We start from the raw sequence: 27,173 nt of genomic DNA, 5'->3' as shown, positions 1-27,173 counted from the left end.
AGGAGATCTGTTGAGGGCAGTGACTATCGGGGGCTGATGTTGCTCTGAGCAGTAAAAATAATTTGCCAAGACAGTTGTGGGTAAAGAAAGGCAGATTTATTAGACAAAGTAGGAAAATACATTGCAAGAAAGGAAAGGGCAGACCAGCAAGACAGGAGCTAACTGCAAGGAGACAAAAAGTTGCTGGTGCTCATGCTGTGTGCTGAAGAGGGCTTTGTGCAGTACTGATAAAGCCAAGGTGGCAGTGAGCTAACTTGCATTTTTCTATTGGCTGAGGTGTCTGGTGATAGCTTTGTGCAGGAAAACCGTGAGTTATTTGTATAGGAGGGCTACGTGTCCTGGACCATGAAGAAAAGCAGACTGACAGCTTATCCACTTTCTTTTTTTTTTTTGAGACGGAGTCTTGCTCTGTCGCCCAGGCTGGAGTGCAGTGGCTGGATCTCAGCTCACTGCAAGCTCCGCCTCCCGGGTTCACGCCATTCTCCTGCCTCAGCCTCCCGAGTAGCTGGGACTACAGGCACCCGCCACCTCGCCCGGCTAGTTTTTTTTTTTGTATTTTTTAGTAGAGACGGGGTTTCACCGTGTTAGCCAAGATGGTTTGGATCTCCTGACCTCGTGATCCGCCCGTCTCGGCCTCCTAAAGTGCTGGGATTACAGGCTTGAGCCACCGTGCCCGGTCAGCTTATCCACTTTCTTTTTTTGCTTTCCCTCAGTCTCGCCAGGCCAACTCCCACTCCTTATTTAGAACTCCACAAGATCCTCCTGCCTCAGCCTCCTGAGTAGCTGGAACTATGTGTCACTGTGCCCAGCTAATATATCCATACTTTCAGCAATAGGAATCTTTAATATTTTAAAACATGATTTGGCAACATAGAGAGTACTCAGTAATGTGCATTGAAGTGAAATATTTAAGAGTGTCTATGATCATTAAAGAGAAAATCAGTATAGTAATCCTACTGCAGAATTTCTAGGATTTTTAGATTTCATTAATAGAAGAGGACTGGAATTCGAAACTAGCCTGGGCAAGATGGCAAAACCCCACCTCTACCAAAAATACAAAAATTAGCTGGGTGTGGTGCTGTGCACCTGTAGTCACAGTTACTTGGGAGGCTGAGGTAGGAGGATCTATTGAGGCCAGAAGGTCAAGGCTGCAGTGAGCTGTGATCGCGCCACTGCACTCCAGCCTGGGTGACAGAGTGAGACCCTGTGATCCAAAAAAATAAAAAAAGAAAATGGTTTTCTTTGAGTCAATGGTAATCTTTTGAAATTTAAATTTCAATATTTAATATCTATATTTAAACAAATCGAGATAATTCTTTTGCACAATCCAAAGGAAAGAATCTATGCTGAAAACAATTGGGGGTGGAGTAGAAATGACTGAAGAAGGAAGGAAAGACAATAAGTAATATAGAAATATCTGTTTCAAAGCAGCTAAGATATCCTTGGCTTATCAGTACTCTAATTGTCAAGATTATATACAAATATAATGTGATATCATATTTACTTATTATTTTATTTGGATTTTTATTTTGATTATATCCAAATATAATGAGACATTATTTTACTTTTAGTGTCAAGATACAAGATACACTTGTATCTTGGCTGATCCGTACCCTAATTGTCACATTACACTATATCCAAATATATATTACATTTGGATATAATGTGAAAATTAGGGTATGGATCAGCCAAGATACAAGTGTATAAAATTTAATACATAGCACAGAAGGCATGGAGGAATCCAAACAAAAGGTTTATCAGTACCAGACAAGGAGGGTCAAGAAGGTAATGTAAACATGTAAAATAAAGGGTATAAGGAAAACAATAATGCAAACATGATGATAAACAGTACTAACATGGGGTTTTAGTGACTAGGGGCTAAAAAGTAGGGCAGCAACTGTGGCTAACTAGAGATCCCATGTCCCACCTACCAGGGACAGGAACTGTGTTCCAATTGAAAAAATCGTTTGGAAATGTAAGTCTAGTGCTCTTAGACTGGAGGAAAACTTCAGACTAGGAGTTTTCAGAAAAAGCCCAAATTTTGTATTTTTAGGTAAAATATCAGTTTTTAAAAGTCTGATAACTAGCACATCACTTTTAACATTACCGAGTAGGCCAAACAAAACCTATCTGTGAGCCTTTGTTGGTCTGTAGATAGCGTACAACCTCTGATTTAAGTTTTCAGGTGAAACTTTTCAGTATGTTCCTGTTCATATAAAAAGGAAACCCAATAAAGACAGACATTACAAAGACTCACATAAGAAAAAAAAAAAAAAGATTACTCACCTCTGTAAAAGTTTTACAATTCAAGGGCTGCTAAAAATACCTATTCTTAGAATTATTAATATTAAATATCTATAATTTCTGGGGCTCAATCTTTAGGGAACCTAAGTACTTAAATAACCTTACCTCAAGTCTCACTATTGCTAAAGAAATGTGATTTACTCACAAAATTAAGTATGCACACATGCCAACATCACATAGGTATAAAGAAGATAGTCAAAACTTCCTATCTACTTTATTACACTTATCCACTATACTACTGTATAAATCTCATAGAATTATGATCCTCTGAGGTGATCATTACTCGTAAGTTTTCCATGAAGGAAACATGAATGACAATGCAAAAGATCAAAGTCTAGTTTCTCATAAGACGGGAGGACTGTAGAGGTACCAACTACTTTAAAAACTTTTAGGGAATTGGTTCTTTCCCTTGACTTTTTTGTTACAGTTTTACTGAGATAAGTGGTTTTCTCTTTTGCCTTTTCAATGACAGTTTTATTGAGATATGCTTCATCTTTCATAAAGTTCATCCATTTCAAGTGTATATTCAGTGGTTTTTAGCATATTCAGAGTTGTACAGTCATCATCACAATATAATTTTGGAAGACTTCCAATATCTCAAAAGCTGGTCTCTATTAAATCTCTCCTCTTTTCCACTCCCATCTCAGCCCCAGATTTCTCCTTTGATTTTCCAGCTTAGCTAGCTGATAGAATATATTTCCTTGGCACAGAATGAAACTGAAAGTTAAATTTTGATATATGATTACCAAAAATGCTACTTGAAGTAATCTTTCATAAAATTTTATTTTTTAATTATAGAATTTCCTCTTCAAATGTGGTTAAAGCAGAAATTGTGAAAAACCAACAATTTTAGCTTATTTACTGTATACATTTATCAAATGATAAATATATTTATTCTATAATTTGGCTCAAAAGATTCAAGTTTCCTCAACCAATCCATTAAAATGAACTGCTATGTAAGCCACATATAAAAAATCAGTCCATCTTTTATTTTTGTCTCCCAAAATGAACAGGCAAGGAACTACAGAAAGATCAACTAAACCCATGGCCAGCAGAAGGAAATAATAAAGATTACAGTAGAGATAAATATTTGACTTTAAAATATAAGTTAGTAAAAAGAGACTACCATTATTTCAAAGAACCTAAGAGGTATATATTTTTGTTAAACTTTAGTATCTTTGAAATATGGGTATATCTTACGATAGACAGCATGCCATAATTCAATTGGGATTCTTTTTCTTTCTTAAAGAAACATAACTGGTGCTGGCTATTTTTTTTTTTTTTGAGATGGAGTCTTGCTCTGTCGCCCAGACTGGAGTGCAGTGGCCGGATCTCAGCTCACTGCAAGCTCCGCCTCCCGGGTTTACGCCATTCTCCTGCCTCAGCCTCCCGAGTAGCTGGGACTACAGGCGCCCGCCACCTCGCCCGGCTAGTTTTTTGTATTTTTAGTAGAGACGGGGTTTCACCGTGTTAGCCAGGATGGTCTCGATCTCCTGACCTCGTGATCCACCCATCTCGGCCTCCCAAAGTGCTGGGATTACAGGCTTGAGCCACCGCGCCCGGCAAGAAACATAACTGTTACAACCAATTGCATCTTAGATTTAAAATAAGATACACTGAATTAAAAAATATTATAATTGTAACCTGACGATTGAGTAAAGTTGTTACTTTTTTCTTTTTCCTGTTTTAAAGAAAAACAAATAATGCTAATACCTATATTCATCGTGCTTTCTATTTAAAAAAGTTTAATTTATTGGACAGCTTTGATTAAATCTTTATCCTATACTACCTTTAAAACAGTGGGTCACAAAATCAGTTGAATGGGTCATGAACAGCATGTTTTTCTTTTTAAATTGCTTATTTAAGGATTTTCTTCTTTACTTTTCCAAAATATTTATAAAATTGTGTTTGCTATTGCTTGTCTTTACTATGTTTTATAAAACTTTTAGTTTTATATATGTAAGTACGTACTGATACATGACATAAAACATCTTTTTTACTGAAGGTGTAGTCAAAGTTTGAAAACACTCATAGTAAGTTCTTTATATCATGATATAAAAAGTAAAATCTAATGTTAAGTATAAAAACAGCAAAGTAGAGAATAGTACATAGAATATGGTATCATTTGTTTAAATCACGGGGAAAAGATCACATATTTGAATTTATACATGCACAAAGTATCTCTGAAAGAATATAAGACAGTTCTACAATAATAGTTGGAGTCTTCAATACTCTACTTTCATACTGCACAGAAATTCTAGACAGAAGGTCAATAAGGAAATAGAGAACCCAAACTTTATAAAACAACTAAATCTAATAAAATTATACAGAACACTCCACTCAACATCAGCAGAATATATATTCTTCTCAAATGCACACAGAACATTCTCCAGGACAGACCATAAGTTAGGCAAAGGTAATTCTTAGTAAGTTTAAAAGATCAAAAACATATAAAGTATTTCTCTGACTATAATTGAATGAAATTAAGAATCAGTAACATAAGAAAAATGGAACATCCACGAATATGTGGCTATTAAACAACATGCTCTTAAATAAGCAATAGGTCAAGGAAGAAATCATGAAGTAAATGAGAAAACATTGAGATGAATGAAAATGAAAACAATATACCAAAACTAATGGGATATAGCAAAAGCAGTACTCAGAGGGAAATTTATAGCTATAAATACCTGTATTTAAAAAGATCTCAAGTCAGTAATTCAATGTCTTATGGAACTACAGAAAGATCAAACTAAACCCAAGGCCAGCAGAAGGAAAGAAATAATAAAGATTAGAGCAGAGATAAATGAAACATCGACTAGAAAAACAATAAAGAGAATTAACAAAATCAAAAGTTGGTTCTCGAAAAGAGAAATAAAATTGACAAACGTTTAGCTAGACTGACTGAAAAAGAGAGAAGATGCAAATAACTAGGATCAGAAATGAAAGCAGGATGTTAGTACCGACGTTACAGAAATTAAAAGAAATAAGTTAATACTATGAACAACTGCTCATCAACAAATCAGATAATCAAGATGAAATGAACTAATTCCTAGAATCACAGAAATCACCAAACTGATTCAGTAAGTAGAATATCCCAGTAAATTATATCCCAACAGGCATATAACAAGGAAACAGACTGAAGAGTTCCTATACCCATCAAGCCAGCTTTAGCCCAATACCAAAACCAATACCAAATACCAAAACACAAGATAAGAAAACAACCACAGAACAGTATCCCTTATTAATATAGAGACAAAAATACTCAACAAAATACTAACAACAGATCCAAAAGCACATTAGAAGGTTTATAAACCAACACCAAATGGGATGTATCTCATGAATGCGAGGGGTGGATTAACATAAAATTAGGCAATGTATTAATAACGCAGGCATATCACAGTAGAACGAAGGGGGAAAAATCACATTATCATCTTAACAGGTGCAGAAAAAGCATGTGGCAAATTCAATGCCATTTTATGATAAGAACATTTAGCAAACTAGGGATAAAAGGAAACTTCCTTAATACGACAAAAGGCATTTATAAAAATTCTATAGCAAACATCATAGTCAATGGTGAAAGATTGAAGCTTTCCTGTAAGATCAGAAACAAGGCAAGGGTATCTGCTTTCTCAAAACATTACCATCCAAATTGTACTGGAAGTCCTAGCTAGAGCAACTAAGCAACAGGAAAAAATAAAAGCCATCTAAATGGTAAAGAAGAAGCAAAACTATCTCTCTACGTGCAGATGACACGATTCTATATATGTAGAAAATATCATAGAACCATAAAAAATGATTAGAGTTAATAAGCAAATGCAGCAAAGTTGCAAGATTTAAGATCAACACACAATGACCAGTGTTGTTTTGATAAATCAGGATAAATCTTTCCTTTTTTGAAAAGAAAATTAAAAGAACAATTCCATTTACAATGTCATCCAAGAGAACAAAATACCTAGGAATAAATTTAGCCAAAGAAGTGAAAGAACTGTACACTGAAAACTACAAAATATTACTGAAAGAAATTAAAGATCTAAAATCAAAAAGACATTCCACGTCCGTGAACTGGACAACTTAATGTTGTTAGGATGACAATACTCCCAAAGAGATCTATAAATTTAATGTAATCTCTATAAAGATTTCAGTGACCTGTTCTGCAGAAGTGAAAAGCTGAGCATCAAATTCATATGGAACTGCAAGGGACCCTGAGCAGACAATAGTAAAGTGCAGTTAGAGGACTCATATGTCCCAATTTCAAAACTGACTACAAACAACAGTTATCAAAACAGTGTGGTAGTGGCATATGGCTAGACATACAGACCAATGGAACAGAACTGAAAGTCCAGAAATAAACCCGAAGAATCTAGGCCCAACTGATTTTTGACAAAAGTAGCAAGACTGTTCAAAAGAGGAAATTTTTTATCTTGAACAAATGTTTCTGGATAACTGGATAGCCATATGAAAAGAATAAAGTTAGACCCTGTTTCACTCCATATATAAAAATTAACTCAAAATGAATCATTGACCTAAATATATATACAAAATGTTTTCTTGTAATTGTTTTATAGCTTTAGCTCTTATATATATTCATATACATATATATATCTTCTATAACACTGATTGATTTGGCAATAGTTTCTTAAAATTGATACTTAAAGCACAAACAACACGAGAAAAAAATGGATAAATCAGATTTCATAAAAATGGAAAACATTTGCCCATCAAAGGATATGGTCAAGAGTGTAAAAAGAAAACCTACAGGATGAAAGAAAATATTTGCGAATCATATATATGATAAGGGTTTACTACCCAGAATATATAAAAAACCCCGACCTCAAAAACATGAAGAAAAACAATCAAATTCAAAAATGGTCAAACGACTTGACCATTTGCTAGAAGCTAGCAAAATTGACTGCATATGGGACAGAAGCTCAAGGACAGGAAAAAAGGAATTTTCATTGTACATTTTTTTACATTAAAAAAAGTTAAACCATGTAAACATATTAATCAAAACATTAAACCCTGTTTCTAATGCTTTATTTAATCAGCCAAGATATTACTATGTTCAGTTTACTAAAGAACATTTAAATTTTATTTAAATACCAACAAAAAGGCTTTTGCTGACAGGAGTATACCAAATATGAGAAATAAGAAGTCAAAATATTAATCCTTCAATCACAGGAGTTTTATAAAAATGTAGATTTAATGTTTAAGACCCGGAGTTTGAGGCTATAGTGAACCATGACTGTGCCACTGTACTCCAGCCTGAGTGACAGCGCGAGAGCCTGCCTCAAATAAAAAAACCCCAAAAAACAAAAAAAAAAAAAAGAAAAAACAACAACTCTGTCTCCCCATAGAGAGAGATATTTAGATTTATAAAAAGAAATGGGGTGAAATATTAAAAAGTAATTCAATATCAAGAGATGTAACGAAAAAATGTTTTGTTCTTTTATGCCTAGGGATTGATTTTAAATACTCTAAGACATATTTCATTATTTATCAATTTAATTTTGAGGAAATACAATTTCATTTTATTATAAATGGCAACTTTTCTGATAAAACATACAAATAATTAAATGAACAAAGATAGATGATCAGTTTTTCATGAAATTATATATTTTTAATTATAAAAAATTTAAAATCAGCCAGAAAAGTAAACATCATACCACAAATTAGTTCTATGTGTGCATATATGTATATAATCTGTATGTATAACGTATCTGATTACTGATGATGCAAATTTATAAATATTTCATGCAGTACAATCAGATTTTAGTGGTAGTCTTTTATGATAATACGACAAATTAAAATAAAAAAGCTAAAACTGAATTTCATAATAATTAGATTTCTGTAATACACTAAAGATGATATTAAGGAAATACAGTAAAAGGGATGCAAACGTTAACACATTACATGGATTATGTTACAAGCTAAAAAAGGAAAAGAAGCTCAAACACCATTCTGCCAGGCAGAACTGCAAAACAATCTGAAATTGGACACTGATCCTTCAAGACATATAAGACTTTCCATACTTATTAATATCTTATGACTATTTTAAAATAATTAGGTAAAAATAAAGCCATCAGTAGGAAAATAATCTTTTTAATTGTTTTTATTAAAAATACCTATGGGGATAAAAAATTTTAAAGCTCTACATGTTTTCTTGAGGATCAGTACTAATTTCTTGTGCTAAATGGATAATTGAAAATAAGCTTTAAATGGGTTTTGCCAATGCATTATGTACCTATATGTACTGTAGGTCCCAGAAACTATGAGTAAAATCAGTGGTAAATATTCAGAAAATGACAATAGAAAGTTACATGATACACTCTAAAATATTCTTCATCTATTCTTTATAAAATTTTTTTGATCAAAAATTTTATCTCAAAAACAGAATTCAATAAAATAATTTAAATTATCTGCAAATAAATCATCCACTGTCATTTAAATGAGATTATAGATAACTTCCCATTAATCTTTTATTGACTAAATATAACTATATTTAATAATAATTTATAAATACAACCATAAAGATAACTTCCTATAGTGTTTATGGATCATAACATAGGCTATGTGGACTCAAATATATTTGCAAATGTATTTTGGATACTTAAAGCATCTGTCAATAACTGGTTAACTGTAAGAAAAATAAAAAAGGAACTTTAAAAAGTTGTTGTAGTCAATATGACAACTATCCTATCGTAAGATAAATGTGATTTATTGCCAAATGAGCATAATAACACATTTATAATCAGCAACTGTAAGTACATTTATGACTAGTGTTATATTATTCATCCCTGTTAATTTTCAATACAAAGAGTGTCCATTTCTGTAGACAAATAAAGCATATCATACCAAGAGCACAGCTAATTAGTTAACTGGTAATGTAAAAACCAGACAGTGTTCATGGCACATAAATGGACCTACAGTAATAGTTAGTGCTGCAGAAGCTAACAATGCTTTAAGCAAAATTGGAAAACATGAATACCATGCAGTTTTACTGAACTCACCTGACAGAGGTGTAAAACCATTCTCTAGGAGCAGAGATGCATGCACAAAAGTAAGAATATGATTGCAAGTAATAGACTTTAAGAAAATAAAAATATAACACTCAACTTCAAAATGACAAAAAATGGACAACATGATGGGATTACTGGGACGAAAATACTTTTATGTGTCTTACCTCCCTCTTTGCCAATAGCACATTGGGAACAATGTGTGGCAGGCAGCGTCCCAGCATTAACATAACGCTTTTTTCACTATCTGCAATACGAGACACCTAGAAAACCAAATAATAAACAATGATAGTGGAGAACTTCTGTGCACAATAATATAGCAAAGTTCATTTGTTAGGTCCTGACACCTCTGCTCTAAACACACATTCCAATATTTTAACTTATAATAACAACAACAACAGCAACAGTGCTCCAATCAACATCAATATTTCTTTGGGCTAGAAACAGATTTAAAATACCATTAAAATCAAGGGTGAAGCCAAGAAGACCTAATGGGCTTCATTTCTGGGAAGAAGTAGGGGGGATAGCACAGGAGTAGGGCAGCCTCAATGTTTCTTTTTGTCCATGAAGAGATGCTCACAAAGCTACAACCAGTAGCGATAGTGATAATCTGTACAAAGAACTTGGAAATACAAGGCGTAGGCTACGGAAGGTGATCCAGTCTTACAATGAGGATTGCCAGAGTGCATCCAAACCATCCTCTAACTAGCTCTGTGATATTCTCAATAGCATTGTGGAACACAAGCCCATGGGAAGTCAAGTGAAATGAAACACAAAACAGCTAGAAAAGGAGGAGTGAGTACAGATGTAAGAAAAAACAATAATAATAAAATACCCCCTCAAGACCCATCTGCAAAAATAAATACAAAATAGTTGAGAAAAACTAATATGCAAGCCAATAAACTCAACTATTGGACATAACCACTCCTAATGAAATGAAAATAATGGAGTAATTTAAATAGACAATTAATATATAAACAGTGTACACTTAAGTTGGTTTTCTGAATTATATCTAAGAGATGCTGTCATTAGACATACTACTAAAAACAGAGTTTATAAAAGGTCCCTTCAATGTTAATACAAAAAACAGAAATAATCAACTACTTTACTTAAAAGTTAAAAATGTTAGGAACTATATCTTACAGCATGCTTTTAAATAATGGATTTGCATTTGAAATATAGCCTTATCACAGATGCTTCTGTAGAAGAGAAACTAAAAAGAAGAAAAACAGTAGAATGTTTTTAAAAAGTTGTGGAAATAGGTGGTATAATTTACCTCGTATCCTAAACGACTATCTGCTGACATTCGACAAAAAGAGAGTAGTGCTTGATGGAATGCAGGAGACAATTTCCTAGAAGAAAATGTTGTATGAAAAAGAGACAATATCAAATAATTACCATTGACATTTAAGGAGAAATTTAAGTTACATATTATAACTTCCATTCCAGCATTAATCCTACCCCACAAATGCTAATCAGATTTCTGAGCCATCAGTGACTTGAAGAACACTTCACTGGAGAAACTTACTTATATAGGTCACTTAGAAGAAAAAAAATCAATAGTAACTGGTGTTCTTGCAGTAATTTGATGTTATGTGAAAAAATGGCAGTTACAGTTAGTGGATCAAACCTAAAGTGGTATAGTAGATCAATGACTATAGAACTGATTTGAAAATCTGAAATAAGGACTTTCTCCAACCCCAATTCTCTATGGTCCCAAAAAGATAAACAGAAAGGTAAAGTGGATACAAAGGTTGACCTGGTATATTGCTGAGAGGAATTAAAATTTTGCAGATATATATAGCTAATGATAAATCTGAGTATTAGAAAACCACATACAATAAGTCTAAAGATAAATGGAGGCGCAGCTCATTCAATATTCATGATACATTTTAAAGAAAGTTTCTGTTTGCAGTTGAAAATATTAGCCTATTTATGTTTAATAAAGGAGGTTAAAACATTATATTTCTAAAACACTACCAGTCTCTATGTAGTATTATTCATGAAATTATGACTATGAGTTGTACTTTATGTGTTAAATCTGCAAAGAAAAGGCTAACATCAACAATTAGATAATAAAGCTTATTTAGTATACACCACAAAGTGGCGCTCAGTAATTTCTATGATTATAGAGTACTGTACCAAAGCTTGAGCCTTTTGCTGTTTTATGCTCCTCTCATATTCCCTCAGAGGGGGACCATAATCCTTCCACTTGCCCAAGTCAGAAACCTCAAATCAGGCTTGATCCTTTTTTTTGAGACAGGGTCTTGCTGTATTGCCCATGCTGTCTAGAACTCCTGGGCTCAAGCGATTCTTCCATCTCAGCCTCCTAAGTAGCTGGGATTAGAGGCAAATGCCATCGTCCCTGGCTTCCTTCCCTTTATTTTTACCCCAAATCCATTCAGTCTTTCAACTTCTAATAATCTTGCAGATTCTAATAATCTTGCAGATCCATATACTTCTTTCCCTTCCCATTACCAATGTTTCAATATAGAACAGGCCTCCATCATTTCTTACTTGGGTTCTTCCAACATACACCCGTATAGTTTCCTTGCTCCCAGTCTTGCTACCTTCCAATTACCTCTAGCTCAGAGGACCCTTTCTAAAGCTTAGATACCATCATGTCCCAACCTCTACAATGAATTAATGCAAGCTTACATGACTTCTTAGACTTTGCTTATTTCTCCAACTTTGTCTTCTATTCTTCCTTTCACTAGCATTATTTGCTTAAGCCTTACTAAGTCCTTCTTTGTTCCCCTAAAGCACTGTTTTGTTTGTGCACATGGGAACACTCTTTCTTTTACCTCTTTGCTTGTTAACTCTTACATAGTTTTCAAATCTTGGATGACACTTCTATGAAACCTTCCTGCTCTGAAGACTAGGTTAGTGCCTTGATTACATGTTCCCAAAGCAAGCTGAACTTATTTTGTTATACTGCTTTTCATACCTTACTGTTATCGCTTGTCTGTCTCTCTCATACTATAAGGTTTGAGGTTTGGGCCATGTCTGTTTCAATTCTGTGACCAACACAGACAGACAGACAGACACACATGCACACACACACACCCCTACTATACACAGAAAAAGTTGTGGTTCATGAGTGAAAAGCTTTACTTAAATAAAAATCCAATACTTCTTAGTAATAATGAGGACCTATAAGTTTAAAGCAAATTAGTTGTGCTTTTCTATTACACGCTCATAGTAGGCATAACATCTCCCTATTTAATAGGAAATGAAGTATGACCTTGTGGCTGAAAATGCACCATAAGACTTAAATGAGTTAATATACATAAAGCATTGAGAATTCTGTGTGACATATAAAAAGAGCTCAGTAATATTCCTTTCTTAAAAATATTTTTTAATTATAATCTAAGAGTTTTAAAATTATATTTTGTCCCCTCCACTAAGAAACATAATCACAAAGTACAGGGACCATGGTTTTTGTCATCTGTGAATTCTGTAACCCAATATAAATTAAACATATGAATTAAAAGAATACTAATGATGTAATATTTGTAATGGAGGCAGACACAGACAAAAAAAAAAAAAAAAAAAAAAAAAAACTAGGAGCAAAAATTATTCCTTCTTTAACATAGGCAACTATGCAGCACCAAAATATTCCTCTGAGTCTGAAAATGACTAAAGGATACAGAAAAAAGCACTGGGTGTTTGTAGCACACAGTAATAACATATTAGTTACGGGTTTAAGTACTTAGCTAAGATAGAACCTAGCCCATTGATGGGTAATTCCTTTTTGATTTAATTTAATTTAGTAACTAATAATTTTGTGACTTTTTTTGTGACAACTACTCTGCTATGTGTTAAGTTCATGTTAAATAGAAAAATTCATATATTTGATCTACAAAAAGCAGTTTAAATAAAAACAGTAGCTCTTCCCATTTGACACACACTAAATAGCTGAAAGATGCATTTCAAAATATAGGAGGCATACTAACCTATTGGGTTTATCAAAATGAACTGTGTTTTTACTTGATGGAGAAGAAGGTGGCATTCCTTCTCTTTCTCTCCTGGGGAATGAATTTGGGGAATTCTGTTTAGGAATAGTGGAATCAGTTTCATCTGATATTGAAAGATGGATGTCTGTGTTTTTCTCCTTGTCTGAACTATTTACATCTGGATGCTGTCCACTGTCCTCAGAGTCTTTGTGGGGCAACTGATCCAAAGAAGGCTGAACAGAGTCACAAACTGCTGGGATGGCAAAGTGTTCATTTTTGAGGAAGTCCATTTCACTGTAGAAAGAGAAATTAAGAGAAATCACCAGAGGACAACTGTATTTTTGAAAACTAGCATAAATCTCATAATGGGTTTAATGTTTTAAAAGTATATTTAAAAGTATTAGTAGCAAATGGTTGGCAAATGATAAATCTTTTTTATGCAATATTCACTGATGCTTCATATACCTAAAAATGTAGCTATAAACTTAAGAATGAAGCGTAAAAATGGCCTTAAAAACCCTGATTTTGATTGGCACTTAAATTTCTTTTATTCATTTGCAAACTGGGAATAACTCCCTCAAACTCACAGAATTATTATAAGAACTAAACGGAATAATGAATGGGAAATACGTACAACTAATGGAGGAGAAATCAAAATATCTTATTTCTTAGTGTCAAGACACAATTGATTGTAAGATCACCATATTGATTTAGTAACTTGTTTTGGGAAAAAATACCTATTACTATTTTAAATATATTAAACAATTATAAAACTTTCTTTCAGAAGTATTAAAATGTGAAGCCATTATGCCTTACAACTGGAATATTGTTTCCTATATTTGCATAACTTGCCAATACCTTTAAACACCTCAAGAGGATTTTTAGGAATGATGATCAAGTACTCACCTTTTAAGTCTTCTGATTTGCTCCATCAATGACCACTTCTCACTATTTAACAAACTAATTTTATCTTCTAATTTCTGTACTAACATGGAGTTCTAAAATCAAAACAGGAGAAAAACAGAAACTCAAGATCTCACTGTATGCTTTTACATAGTTTAAATACTTTTTGTGGACTTGACTAATTAGTTGCTATCTCTCACCTCTGCAGGCTGGGGAGTTTCAAGAGTTGGAGGAAGGTTGCTTATAATTGGTGTAAGGGCCTCTAATTCATCTTCTTCTACTCCACTGGCCACATCTACAAGATCTTTTCCAGTCACTTGATGATTTCCAAAATCTCGGTAGAGTTGCAATAAGTCTGGAGGTTTTGGAATGTTTAATCCTACATCATCCCATAATTCAAAATCCTAAGAGATAAAAAATGATAACATAAAAAAATCTTCGAGGAAATTTTATCTTGCATTTTTGAAATTCATATTATTATTGCTAATACCTTGTTTTTGTTTTTGTTTTGTTTTTAGACAGGGTCCTGCTGTGTCATGCAGGCTGGAGTACAGTGGCACAATCATAGACAGCTCACTGTAGCCTCAAACTCCTGGGCTCAAGTGAGCCTCCCACCTCAGCCTTCCAAGTAGCTGAAACTACAAACACCCGCCACCATGCCGAACCAATTAAGAAACATTTTTTTTTGTAGAGATGGGGTCTTGCTTTGTTGCCCAGGATGGTCTCAAACACCTTGCTTTAAGCAATCCTCCCACCTTGGCCTCCCAAAGTGTTGAGATTACAGGTGTGAGCCACCACAGTCAGCCTCTGTGAATATATTGAAAACCCAATATAATCATAATTTTGTTATAATATCAAAGTGTATGTTCCAAGTTAGTAAATAACATTCTTAAATTTATTTTATACTTTCCACTATCCAATATTATTCTTGTAAGTTTCCTCAGCTTCTAGATAAATAGGTTTAATTGTCTTAGGTATCAAAATGTTACACAATTTTTTATTATATCTCTTAAAAATATAAATTCCTTTTACTTTGTTTTATATTAACTTTAAGGTTATAAAACATGCTCAAATATTTGCATGACATCATAAAACATGTCTAGATTAAGGAAGTCTCAGTACATAAATTGTACCTATTATTTATAGGTTATAAGTAAACTCAAAGAAATCAATTTTGTTCTTCCTTTATTACTCCAACTTAATACATTAGTGTAATCTCTAGTGGGCAAGGAAACAATTTAATCTGCATGTCTTCTTGCTATAAATGTTTGAATATAATTCATATTATTAAAAATGCTTCTGGCAATTTTCAGAATCCAAATAGCTACTCTTCAATTTGTTGTGTATTAAAACATGTTCAACAGTTTTATTGACTCTAACACAGTTTTATTAAAAGTAGAAAAAAGCATAGCAACTTAAGCATTCTATAGGCAAAGATCTTCAGAAGAGCTTTATAAAGTTGCTGAGTAATCAACTGCATGTAAATACATTCTCTCACCATTCTGTCTTCCTCCACTATCTCAGAATTTAGTACTAATTTGATATATTATAACCTATGAGAACCTCCATGAGAAATTGACATACTAATTTGAACATTCTAAATGTGATATTCTTATTCCTTTGATGGTTTATTTGAATAATGAGATAGCTATTATTGAGGACTAAACCTGAGGCACATATGAGTATTACAAGTGGGGGGCTTTAGAGAAAACCACATGAAGTATGGAATTTGTATCTTTCTCCACTATCACTGTTACAAATTAATTTGAAGGAGGCTTAAACTGGTCATCTGTAAAATGGGTAAAATATTTATTACCTCTTAGCGTTTTTGTAAGGATAAATTAAATGTATATAAAAGCCTTAACACAGTGCTTGGCCCACAACAAGAACTAAACAACTTTTAGCTTAAAAAAAAGAAAAAACTTATTAAATGAACATCACACATAATTCAAATGCCCATTTATCTATCATTCATCCAAAATTTAAGACGTATCTACCTTGAGCTTAGAACTAGAAATAATTTCTAGTGGCTCCATTATCCTTGCCAAAACTTCATACAGTCTTAGCTAAACATTCCAATTAATGTGTTGTGGTATCTCAGTGTGATTGAATTTGCATTTCTCTAATGAATACAAATGTTGAGAATCTTTTTCACGTGCTTATTTTCCACCTATATAACTTCCTTGGTGAAGCACCTGTTTAAATTTTTTGTCCATTCTTTTAAAAAATGGATTAATTTTCTATTATTAAGTTTAGAGAGTACTTTATAAATTTTGGATATAACTCCTTTATCAGATATGTTACTTGCAATATTTTCACCCTCTCGGTCTTCTCATTCACTTAAAAGTGGCTTCCAAAGAGCAGAAGTTATTAATTTTGATGAGAGCAAATCTGACAGAGAACATCATGCTTTTTGTGTCATATCTAATAAATCTTTTACCTATCTTCCAAGCCTGCAGTGATTTTTTCCCCTGTTTTCCTCTAGAAGCCTTACAGCTTTTTAGGATCTATATTTAAGTATATGCTCCATTTTGAGTTAATTTTTATATATGGTATGGTTTGATGTTTATTTTTTGTGGGCAAATGGTTCCATTACCATTTGTTAAAAAAAAGACTACCCTTTCCGCATGGAAGGTATTTTGCATTTTGTCAGAATTCAAGAGATCATCTATGTGTAAGTCCATCTCTGGACTCTATTCTGTTTCATCAATTTATTTGTCTACATACCAGTATGACACTGTCTTTACTATAATATCTTTTAAGACTTGAAGCCAGGTAGTTTAGGTCTTCCAAATTTGTTTTTCTTTATTAAAGTTGTTTCGCTGTTTCCTTTTCATATGAATTTTAGAAAAAATTCATTACTTTCCACAAAAATGCCAGTGAAAAGTGAGATTCAGATTTCACTGAAAATACAAATCAAAATCGTTACCTTGACAATGTTGGGTTTTCTGGTCCATGAGCACAATATCTCTTCATTTAAGTCTCTTTAATTTATCTTAGCATGTTAAGTAGTTTTCAGTGTAGAAGCTGTCTGTCAGATTTATTCCTAAGTTATTTCCTATTTTTTAATACTATTGAACATGATTTTTAAAAAATTTGATTTCCAATTGGTTGTTGCTAACATAACATACGATAGGTTTTTGTATACTTACCTTGTTTCCTACAACCTTGCTAAAATCACTTAGTTTTTGTACCTTTTTTGGAGAGTCTATAGGATTTTCTATACACACGATTATGTCATTGGTGAATAAGGACTGTTATTTCTTCCTTTCCAAAATGTGTGCTTGAATTACTTTTTCTTGCCTTATTGCACTAGCTAGAATCTTCAGTATGATGCTGAATAGAAGTAGTGAGAATAAATGTTCTTGTTTTGTCTTCATCTTTCATCATTAAGAATGATGTTAGTGTGGGATACTATGCAGTCAAAAAAAGGATGAGTTCATGTCCTTTGCAGGGACATGGATAAAGCTGGAAATCATCATTCTCAGCAAACTATCACAAGCACAGAAAATCAAGCACCGCATGTTTTCATTCATAGGTGGGAACTGAACAATGAGATCACTTGGACACGTGGCAGGGAATATCACACACTAGGGCCTGTCGGGGCATGAGGAGCTGAGGGAGGGATAGCGTTAGGAGAAATGCCTAATGTAAATGACGAGGTGATGGGTGCAGCAAACCAATATGGCACATGTTTACCTATGTATCAAACCTGCACGTTGTGCACATCTACCCTAGAACTTTAAGTATAATAATTAAAGAAAAAAGAAAAAAAAAGAATGATGTTAGTGATAGGCTTTCTATAAACGTCCTCTATCAGTTGGGGAAATGTCCCTCTATTTCTAATTTCTTTAAAGTTTTAAAAGAGAATGGATATTGGATTGAGTCAAACGCCTTTTCTGCATCTTCTCAGATGATTATATTATTTTCTTTTTAATATGATGAATTATGATGACTGATTTTTGGATATGAACTCAACCTTATATTCCTGGGATAAACCTCATTTGGTCATAATGAATTGTCCTTTTAACATTTTGTTTAATTTGATTTGCTAAAATGTTATGTATAATTTCTATATCTATATTCATAAAGGAAATGAGTCTGTAATTTTATTTGTTTGCAGGGTCTTTCTCTGGTTTTGATATCAGAAGTATGCTGGTCTCATTGAATGAGTCAGGAGATATTCCCTTACCTTTAATTTCTAGAAGAGTTTGTATTACTTCTTCCTTCAATGTTTGGTCAAATTCGCAAGTGAAGCCATCCAGACCTGGAGTTTTCTTTGTAGGATTATTTTTAACTACAGATTTTATTTCTTTAATAAATATAAAGCCCTTCAAATAATCTATTTCTTCTTGAGTGTGTTTTGGCAGTTGTCTTCTTACAAGAAAAGTTGTTCATAACATTCTTTTATTATTCTTTTAATATAAGTGAAATCTGTAGTGATGTAACCTTGCTCATCGTTGATTTTGGTAATTTTTATCTTCTCTTTTTTTCTTAATCAGTTAGGCAAGAGGTTTATCAATTTTATTGATCTTCTCAAAGGACTACTTGTTTGTTATTTAATTTTTCTCTATTGTTTTCTGCTGCCTGTATCGACTTGTGCTATCATCTTTATTATTTCCTTTCTTCTACTTACTTTGGGTTTCACTTGGTTTTCTTTTTTTAGTTTCTTAAGGCAGAACTTGATTTCACTGATTTGAAATGTTTTCTTTTCTTGTATAGACATTTAGTGCTATGAATTTCCCTCTAAGTGCTATTTTAGTTATATCCCACAAATTTTGATATGTTTTGTTTTCATCTTCACTCAGTTCAAAATACTTTATGATTTCCCTTTTAATTTCTTTTTTAACTCACGCGTTATTTGGAAATAACTTTGTTACTAATTGCTAGTTTAATTTCACCATCTTAAGACTTGTTTTATAACCCATAATATGGTCTACCTTTGTAAGTGAACCATTTGAATTTAAAAAGAGTATGTATTCACTGTTGAAGGATGAAGTATTTTATAAATTGTAATTATGCCCAATTGGTTGATAATGTAGCACAAGTCTTCTACATCCTAAATGATTTTCTGTTGACTCGTTCTATTAATTATTGAGAGAGCATTGTTGACATCTCTAATTTCTGATTTTTATTCGAGAAGGACTAATCATTTACATTTACAGTGAATACTGATAGAGCTAGGTTTTAATCTAACCATTTTATTATCTATTTTCTATGTATTCCATCTATTTTTTGCTCCTCTTTTCCTCCTTTTCTGTGTTCTTTTTGACCTCTCAATGTTTCTCACATATTCAAAATCTTTCCTATTCGCTGTTTAGTCGATCATTTAAAAAACACGATTATCCCAAACTATAACCATAGTATAGCATTGCATAATACTCATGTTAGTTAAATATTAGTTTAATGTCTCTTACATAGCACATGTTCAGTGATGCTACCATTGAATAAAAAATAACTAGATACTTATTGCATTTAATTTTGCCAAATATATTCTAATAACTGAGGAGAGAACTGAACTATCTTACTAAGAAAATTTCTATTTTTGCTAAAGGATCTATAGGAGATTTTACGAACCAACAGAATAATCTTGATTTAAAATCATGGCCTTCAGATTCCTACATAATAAATTTGCTGGCATTTACTTTTTTAAAGTACAAGATTCAAACCGATCCATTAGCACTAAGAAGTCAAAATATTCCATTTGAGAGATGACACTAAAATAAGACATCTTTTTCGCTTAAAACATTTTATCAGGAAAATAATAATAATAATAATAAAGTTCTAAAATTGGCCCCTATTCAGAGAGACACAGCTGATTTTCTCACTCTCATTTACCATACACTCTCTTAAATACTGTCATATATTTATCTAATATCTTAATTGTTACAGTGCAATTGAGGAGGTTTATAGTTAAACTGGATTTATAAGTATACAATAACCTATACTATCAAGTATATGTCTTTAAAAAGCATACTTTATGAATATATGCAAAAATGAGTGGACCATATAGTCCCTGAGGAGTGGTAAAAAGGAATCTAGAAAGAATGAAAAGTCTTTATGTAGAAAGCAACAGGGAAAGAATAAAATCTGTAAGCTAATAGAATTAATAGACTAGGTAGGCAAGAGACTGCTGTTTCTGGTAACTAGCCTTGTAGAATTTTACTATATAATAACTTACAAGAAAAAAAAAAAAAAAAAGAAACTATGTACAAGAGAAAGTGAATTATAAGTGTAAAAAAAAATTATTGTAAAAATAAAAAGTAACTTTACCTGATCATCGTTTTCATCTGAAAAGGTTATTGATGTAAGCTTGTAGTTATTCTTCAATAAAAATTCATTGACTAAGAAGTTTAGAGCTCTCTTTTCAAGAGGTTTGATTGGCTCCTGGAAGCAAAATAAGAGGCAAACAGGAAATCATAAGTTTTCCTCCTTCAATATTTATGTTACCATTTTATGTGGAAGATAATTTTACATTTGTCTTCCATCACTCACCTGAATTTCAGGACTTGATTTGTAATTTTTGCGTTCCTGTAAAGGAACTTCATGTTCTGGTGGAAAAAAACATAAATACGATTTTACTATTTTACATTGTAAAATATCTCTGCTACTTCTACATTGTCAAAGTTGAAAAGTCTCAAAAAAGTTTTATGTACACCACCTGCGGCCTTTGTCAGGTTGGCTCGGAGGGCCTGAATGGTCTCCTTGGCTTTCCGTAGTTCAAACTCCAGGACTGGACAGGGATTTGGAATAAACACACAAAGGCATCCAACCAAGAAAAGGGAAACAAAAATTAAAAAATAAAAAGCAAGGATGGGTGTGAAAAAAAAATACAATTTGTATTGAAAACAGAAAGCATGCAATCTTTATGAAACTTGTGAACGCATGCAGCAGAGTTGATTTGCAAGCAAACTGGTGAATGTTTTCCATAGTTTTAGTAGAATTCAGGGGGTTATTATCCAATGTTCTAGCTGTCTGACAAGGAATAGTTCTATTTAAAAATAAAATCTATGGCATACTCTCGTTTAAATAAATAAAAATATTAATAATCCGGGTACTTCTGCTTTATTCAGTCTAGGTAAGAAATGTAATGGATGTGTTCAGGTGACATAATTTTAGGAGATAAGGTAAAAATTAGATGAAGCCCAAGCAAATATTCTTAAAAAGAGAAAACTTAGGATTTTTTTTTTTTTTTTACAAAACTTAATTTAAAATGCATTGTCTAGAATAATGTTATAAATCAACATACAGAAACGTTAGTGAATAGATTCCTTTGTTAGGATGTTGAAGGAATATGGTTTAAATATTTAACAAATGTCATGATGCCTATATATTTTTCTACAAACAAGAGTATGTTTTCTAAAAACAAACATAGATATGTCAAACACATATCAAAAAAGTAATAAAAACCCAAAACCCAAAGGGTTTTATTTTTCATTTAGAGCCACAGGAAAGAAATAGTTTCACTTTTAATTTCTAATTAAGATAATTCTATAGCAAATGAATGTGTACATTTCTAAAAGTATAGTTTTCTAAGGATACTGAGTAGGACTAAGTAGAATATCAAAGTTTCTGATAACTCTTCTAATAAATTTGTTCATGTTAAGAGGTACTAGTGAAACTCATAATTTCTCCTATTATCACATAGTGATTATGTCATAAATATGAATATTGAGAAACATTTTAATAAGCTCTTTAAAATGTTTCATCACGAGTGAGATTTAACTATGTGTGTCTCAACTGGGGATTTTTCTTAAAATGTGTAATTACTGTGCTGAAGAAAAAGCCAAGGTTAGACGAGAAAAAAATATATTTCCAAGAAGTAAAGCTCTGGGAAAATTAAGTGATCTTTGCCACAAATGAATATTAAGAAATTATAGTAGTTAAATCATTCTGCATAAAAACTGGAACTTAAGGTTTCATCTTAAAGATGCAATTTTTTCCTAACTGACTAATACACAGAAAAAAGATGCCAAATGAGATGTTATCAGAGCCACGGCTATAAAAATATATGGAAAAATTAGGATTCACTCAGTTTGCACATTTTCAATAAAAACAAGATGTAATTGAATCACATCTAGTACACAAAGGCCAATTATTTTGATGCACAGAATTTAACTGCAGCAACATGGAAGCACCACTAAAAATCAGATGACGTTGTATGTTACTATATGTTTTTTGGTAGTCAGCAATGCTGATCTGCAAATACTTCTGTGCAACAAAGTTAAACATTTTTCTTAACATTTACACTTCCGGAAACTCTTAAGAGTTGCATTGAAGTAAGACTGGACACATTCAGTGTGTAAGGTAAGTACAGAATAGGTTTACACACAGCATGTTGGTTTACTTTTTTTTTTTTTTTTTTTTAACATTTTAAAACTCTAGGCAATTGATTTTGATTTAAAAATACCTAACTGTATCTTAAATAAAATAAATACATATATCATGCTTTTGATATCACTTAAAATTTTCTAAGACATTACAGAACAATTGCAGATCAGAAGTGCCCTACGCCAGAATGATAGAAATATGGAAAAAAAAGAAAAAGAAAAAGAAAAAAAAACTGGTTAAAACACAACTGGGAAAAAACTCAAAATGCAACTGGTGAAAGTTTAGGTGACCAAGAGTAAAACACTGAATGATTAAGGCACAGAAAGCCAGAAAAACCCATGTCAGACGGCAAGAATTTATATTTTTATGCACATCTACATATATATTGCCAAATGTCATTAGAAGTTACCAATGCTTTGAAAAGATAGTACTTATCAATATGAATTCACTCTGCTGCATGTTTCTTAATATACAATATAGACTTTAAAAGACAAAGGCATATGTTTGAATCTATAGCATATTTCTATAAAGGCATAATATGATCAAGTAATTGCAGTTACATGAGAAAGTTTCAAAAGAAAGGTTAATAGCAGTGTTATATATACAGATACATGAATGTATCTTCTTTATTAACATTAAAGCTAAAAATTAATTATCCTGTAAAGAGAGACATTGTGCCAAACAACCTTGCAAATACTTTTAAAATATTGTAATTCTTCCTAAAAATGTTTGAGGATATGTATGTTTATTAAAAATGCTGTAGGAATGAACAACCAAGAGGCTCATTCTACTAGTCCAACTCTGCTGAATATGATTTTACTAGAACTAAAGTAATAACTGCAAAGATGTAGATGTATATTAACATCACATATCATAATCTTACCAAAACAGTTAACACTTAAAAGTCAGTATAAGCAACTCTAGATTAGTTGAAACAGTTATTTCTCAAGCTGCAATGGATAATACTGTAGTATATTAGAGGCACTTGAGTGCTTAAAGGTTACGCTTTCATGACTTATGAGATGTACAACTATGTGGAGACACCAAAGGTGAAATGTGAAATTTCAAAGTAGAAATGAAATATCAATACTTTGTTGTCCAACTCAATTCATCACTAATATTATCTTGAAATGCTTGCTAGACTTAGTTCTTTTTGGCTCACATTCAAAATATTGCTGTATTTTAAAAGATCTTTTCCATAACACTGGTCTGAAGAAGTAGTTTTTCATTCCCATTCTAGTTCATTATTGATGAGTTCCAATCAATAGGTCTGAGTCATCCACTTTGCTATGTAAAGTTGTCTTCTTTCAAGTCAGAATGTTCTGGAATTTTTTCCTGACTATAAGGTGATTTGAAATAACACTTCCCCATTTTTAATACTTATTTTAGTATCCAAGAACAGTTGTAGGAAAAGAAAAAATTCTCTTTTCAGTTTTTGTAAGAATGTGAGTTAGAATAAAATCCCATCCCTAAAATAATACAGAAGTCCTAAGGCAGTACTATCATCACCTCTACTAGGTTTAGAAAATTCTTCCTGCCAATTATAGACTTGAGAAACTTAGTACTGTTAGGCATGACTTAGCAATAAATAAGTGAAAGCAAGATGCAATCCCCATAGTTTGTAGATATTTGTTTTTCTATATTCAACTTGGTGGGAACAAAGCATCCTCTTTCCCACAGCATTAAAATAAAATTCTTCCCATTATTGTTCTTTCTGCTTGAGTTCCTCTATCACTCATCTCAAAGTTGGTGTTTATCAATGTATCATCCTTAGCCATTTTCTTAATTTACACACTCCACTGGAATGACTTTCACTCTTGTGGTTTTAAGTTTCACAAGTACTCTGAAGACTCCAAAATTTAAAAAATATTTTCACAAGACAAAGACCTACCCGGTTATCTCCTGGGCATGCCCACTTGAATGTCTCATAAATTACTACTTCAATCTTATCTAAATGGATCTCATCATCTTCCTTTCAAACCTGGTTCTCCTGCAGTCTCTCCAATAATGGCACCATTATTTACCCAGTTGGCCAAATGGGAAACCTGCAGATGACTATTCACTTATTCCTTGCCCTTACTCTCACACCAATTAAATGTCTAAGCCACACTGATTCCAACCTTTAATAACTCCCTAAATAACCATTCATCTAAACTCTCTGCAATTGTCATAGTTCAGACCTTTATGACTTAATATATAAATTACTACAATAACCTAAAACCCTAAAGACCCTGACAAATTATGCAGAAAACCATGATTTTCTAAACTTATATGACCACAAAATTCTGTTTCTTTTTTCCCACTTTTGTTTTTCCCCTATGAAACGAACATTCTCGTGAAATACACTTTCGGAAATGTTAATCTAAAGTAAAGATAAAACCCTCCTTCTCCAACCCACAAAAATTTAATGAACATATAATCACTAGTATTTTTAGATTAAATATAACCACCCACCACAATGATGTATTCTTTTTTTCTCTCTGAGCCTATTTTAATTTCATGGTGACGAATAACAAGAAATCTATTTTCAAAACGCTATTTATCTTCTTTACAGCCTTGTTGGAGCACCTATCCTATTTTAAATCCAACAAAATTATGAAGTAAGATTTAGGTATGGTTTAAATCAAGAAAATAAAAATGTACTGCTAATAGGAAGGAAAAGATTTATCTGTACCTAGGGAGAAACATCAAATTAGAAGCCAAATAGGCTTATTTAATCCTGATAAGGCTGGATATGGATGCTGCCAGGCCATTACCTAAGAAATGAGAAGGCTACTTCTAATCCAGGAGACAGGGACAGATGATCTCAGAGCAAAAATCTAAAGACCATTTTAGAATGTCTACTAGATTATGTAAGCTTCCTAAAGGCTTCATGTCTGTACTGTTGACTGATGTTCCTAGAGCAGCATAATGCTTGAACTATAGAGAAGGCACTCAGCAAATACTTGCTGAGTACAAATGGACATTCCAATACCTGTCTGAAACATTAACTGATCTTACCAGCATTCAGGAGTGTCGTTGCCTACAAATCAGAAAGCATAGTTCTAGTTCTCCAGATCTCAAAACAGAGTTAAGGTGTACTAGGGAAGTAATTCAGTAATAGAGATGTGAGAACAAATAAAGTCAGGGACTCTGATGCTAAAAGATAGATCTTGTGAACCTGAAACAGGAATATAGGGGGGGTTCTAAAATCAACAAGGTCTCTATTACCATTTCCAATGTACTGAACTTATATCTGTATGACAGATATAGACATATTTCAGACAAATTTCTGAAGAGCAGAAACGTTATCTATCTTGTATGTCTACATAGAAACCTAACACATAGTACCTAAGACATAGCAGATGCTCGAAATGCCTAAAATAAGTTAAATAATGGCTATCTTGATATTTAGAACACAGATGTCTCTTGTTACCTTTAAGAAAACTAGAAAATTGAAGAGGTACATTGTATATGTGCTAAGTACAGTAGTTTTGTTTAATAACATAGAGAAAGGCTTTTACCTAAAATGAAAAATCACCTGTATTAAACTCATTTTGGTTCAATGTCTGCTACTACTTAAATCATTTTATATAAAAATGTATACTTCACACAGAAAATAAATTGAGAAATGGAAAATAGCTAAAATAAAAAGTTTTTAAAATTTTACTTCTTTTCTAAGAAATTAGCTCTGTGAAATAGTTTCATATAAGAAAGACAAGAATATTCTATCCACATGAATATACAGATGGGTCAGAGCTACAGCCTGGTACTAAAAGATCTATTGTGGGCTCTGGAATAAAACCTCTATATGATACATCCTGATCATGCCCCTTACTATATGTAAGCTACTGGGTAAATTTCTCAACCTTGGTATAAGCATTAGTTTTCTAGGCTTATAGAAACTATAAACCTAAAAATGACCTATTTTGCAGCATTCCTAACAAGATTAAATAAAATATTTTATATAAAGCACCTAGCATAGTACCTGACATGCAGTAGGTACTTAATAAACATTTGTTCCTTTAGAGATCCCTTCCTCTTTGAAGGAATATGTGTGCAGATGTCAAAAAATAACCAGACTTTTAAATCTACAAGAAAGGTGGTAAGAATGATGCTGAAAACAAATCTAGTATCTGTCTCATAAATTAACACCTGATTAAGGGTTAGAGGAGACCCTTCATTTGCCAGGTGGGTAAACAGACTCATTAGTGTGTTATCCACAAGCTCCTTCTACCCAGCATTGGTATAGGAAAAGAATACAGATGTTTGTTCTTAGATGTCTCTTCATTCTTCTTCTTTCCCCCTCATATCATAGTAACAGACACAGTTTATTCTGTTATCCTACAGAAGCTTATTTCAGAGCTTCTGCCAACTTGGGTAGATTTGAAATGAGATATTCTAACACTTTAAGTCATAGAAGCTTCAAAATTAAATCATTGGGAGATGGATTTACAATTAAAATAGTGGAAAGATTTGAAAAATTTGCAGCCTGTCCATGTAAAGATTGAAAAGGTATGTTCAGAGAACAAACTAAGGGTGTGGTAAGTGGCCATTTTCTAAGGATATGAGTAGAAGGAAGCCAGGTAAGACATCAAGACAATGGGAGAAAGACCTTGAAGGCATCGCAGAGCTCTTTCAGGCTGTCCCTCCTATGACAGTCCCAGAGTTCTAGGCGGGTAGAGTA

The 27,173-nt window shown here is 32.7% G+C and overlaps 1 protein-coding gene across 10 annotated transcripts in view; it reads right to left on the bottom strand.

The window, feature by feature from the left end:
* The window catches only part of RELCH (RAB11 binding and LisH domain, coiled-coil and HEAT repeat containing), a 121,658-nt gene that overhangs the window by 66,210 nt on the left and 28,275 nt on the right, over positions 1–27,173 (bottom strand). For 7 of the 10 annotated variants that reach the window (XR_003116688.1, XR_003116687.1, XM_025365502.1 and 4 more), the window contains exons 3-10: positions 20,838–20,909; positions 20,672–20,727; positions 20,450–20,563; positions 14,377–14,580; positions 14,180–14,271; positions 13,274–13,567; positions 10,594–10,669; positions 9,485–9,580 (exon numbers count right to left, since the gene is read on the bottom strand). Coding sequence is in view for 6 of the 10 variants with exons in the window: in XM_025365502.1 (XP_025221287.1) it covers positions 9,485–9,580; positions 10,594–10,669; positions 13,274–13,567; positions 14,180–14,271; positions 14,377–14,580; positions 20,450–20,563; positions 20,672–20,727; positions 20,838–20,909 (1,004 nt within the window). In the remaining 4 variants the exon portion in view is untranslated. Of the gene's footprint in view, positions 1–6,450; positions 7,057–9,311; positions 9,336–9,484; positions 9,581–10,593; positions 10,670–13,273; positions 13,568–14,179; positions 14,272–14,376; positions 14,581–20,449; positions 20,564–20,671; positions 20,728–20,837; positions 20,910–27,173 lie in introns of all 10 variants that reach the window. The other 3 variants (XR_003116686.1, XM_025365503.1, XM_025365509.1) reach the window with 2 other exon arrangements.

This window comes from Theropithecus gelada, chromosome 18 (assembly GCF_003255815.1).
Source record: "Theropithecus gelada isolate Dixy chromosome 18, Tgel_1.0, whole genome shotgun sequence".
NCBI classification, from domain to species: domain Eukaryota; kingdom Metazoa; phylum Chordata; class Mammalia; order Primates; family Cercopithecidae; genus Theropithecus; species Theropithecus gelada.
The sequence above is the reverse complement of the archived record's forward strand: the minus strand, read 5'-3'. Positions and strand labels throughout refer to the sequence as shown.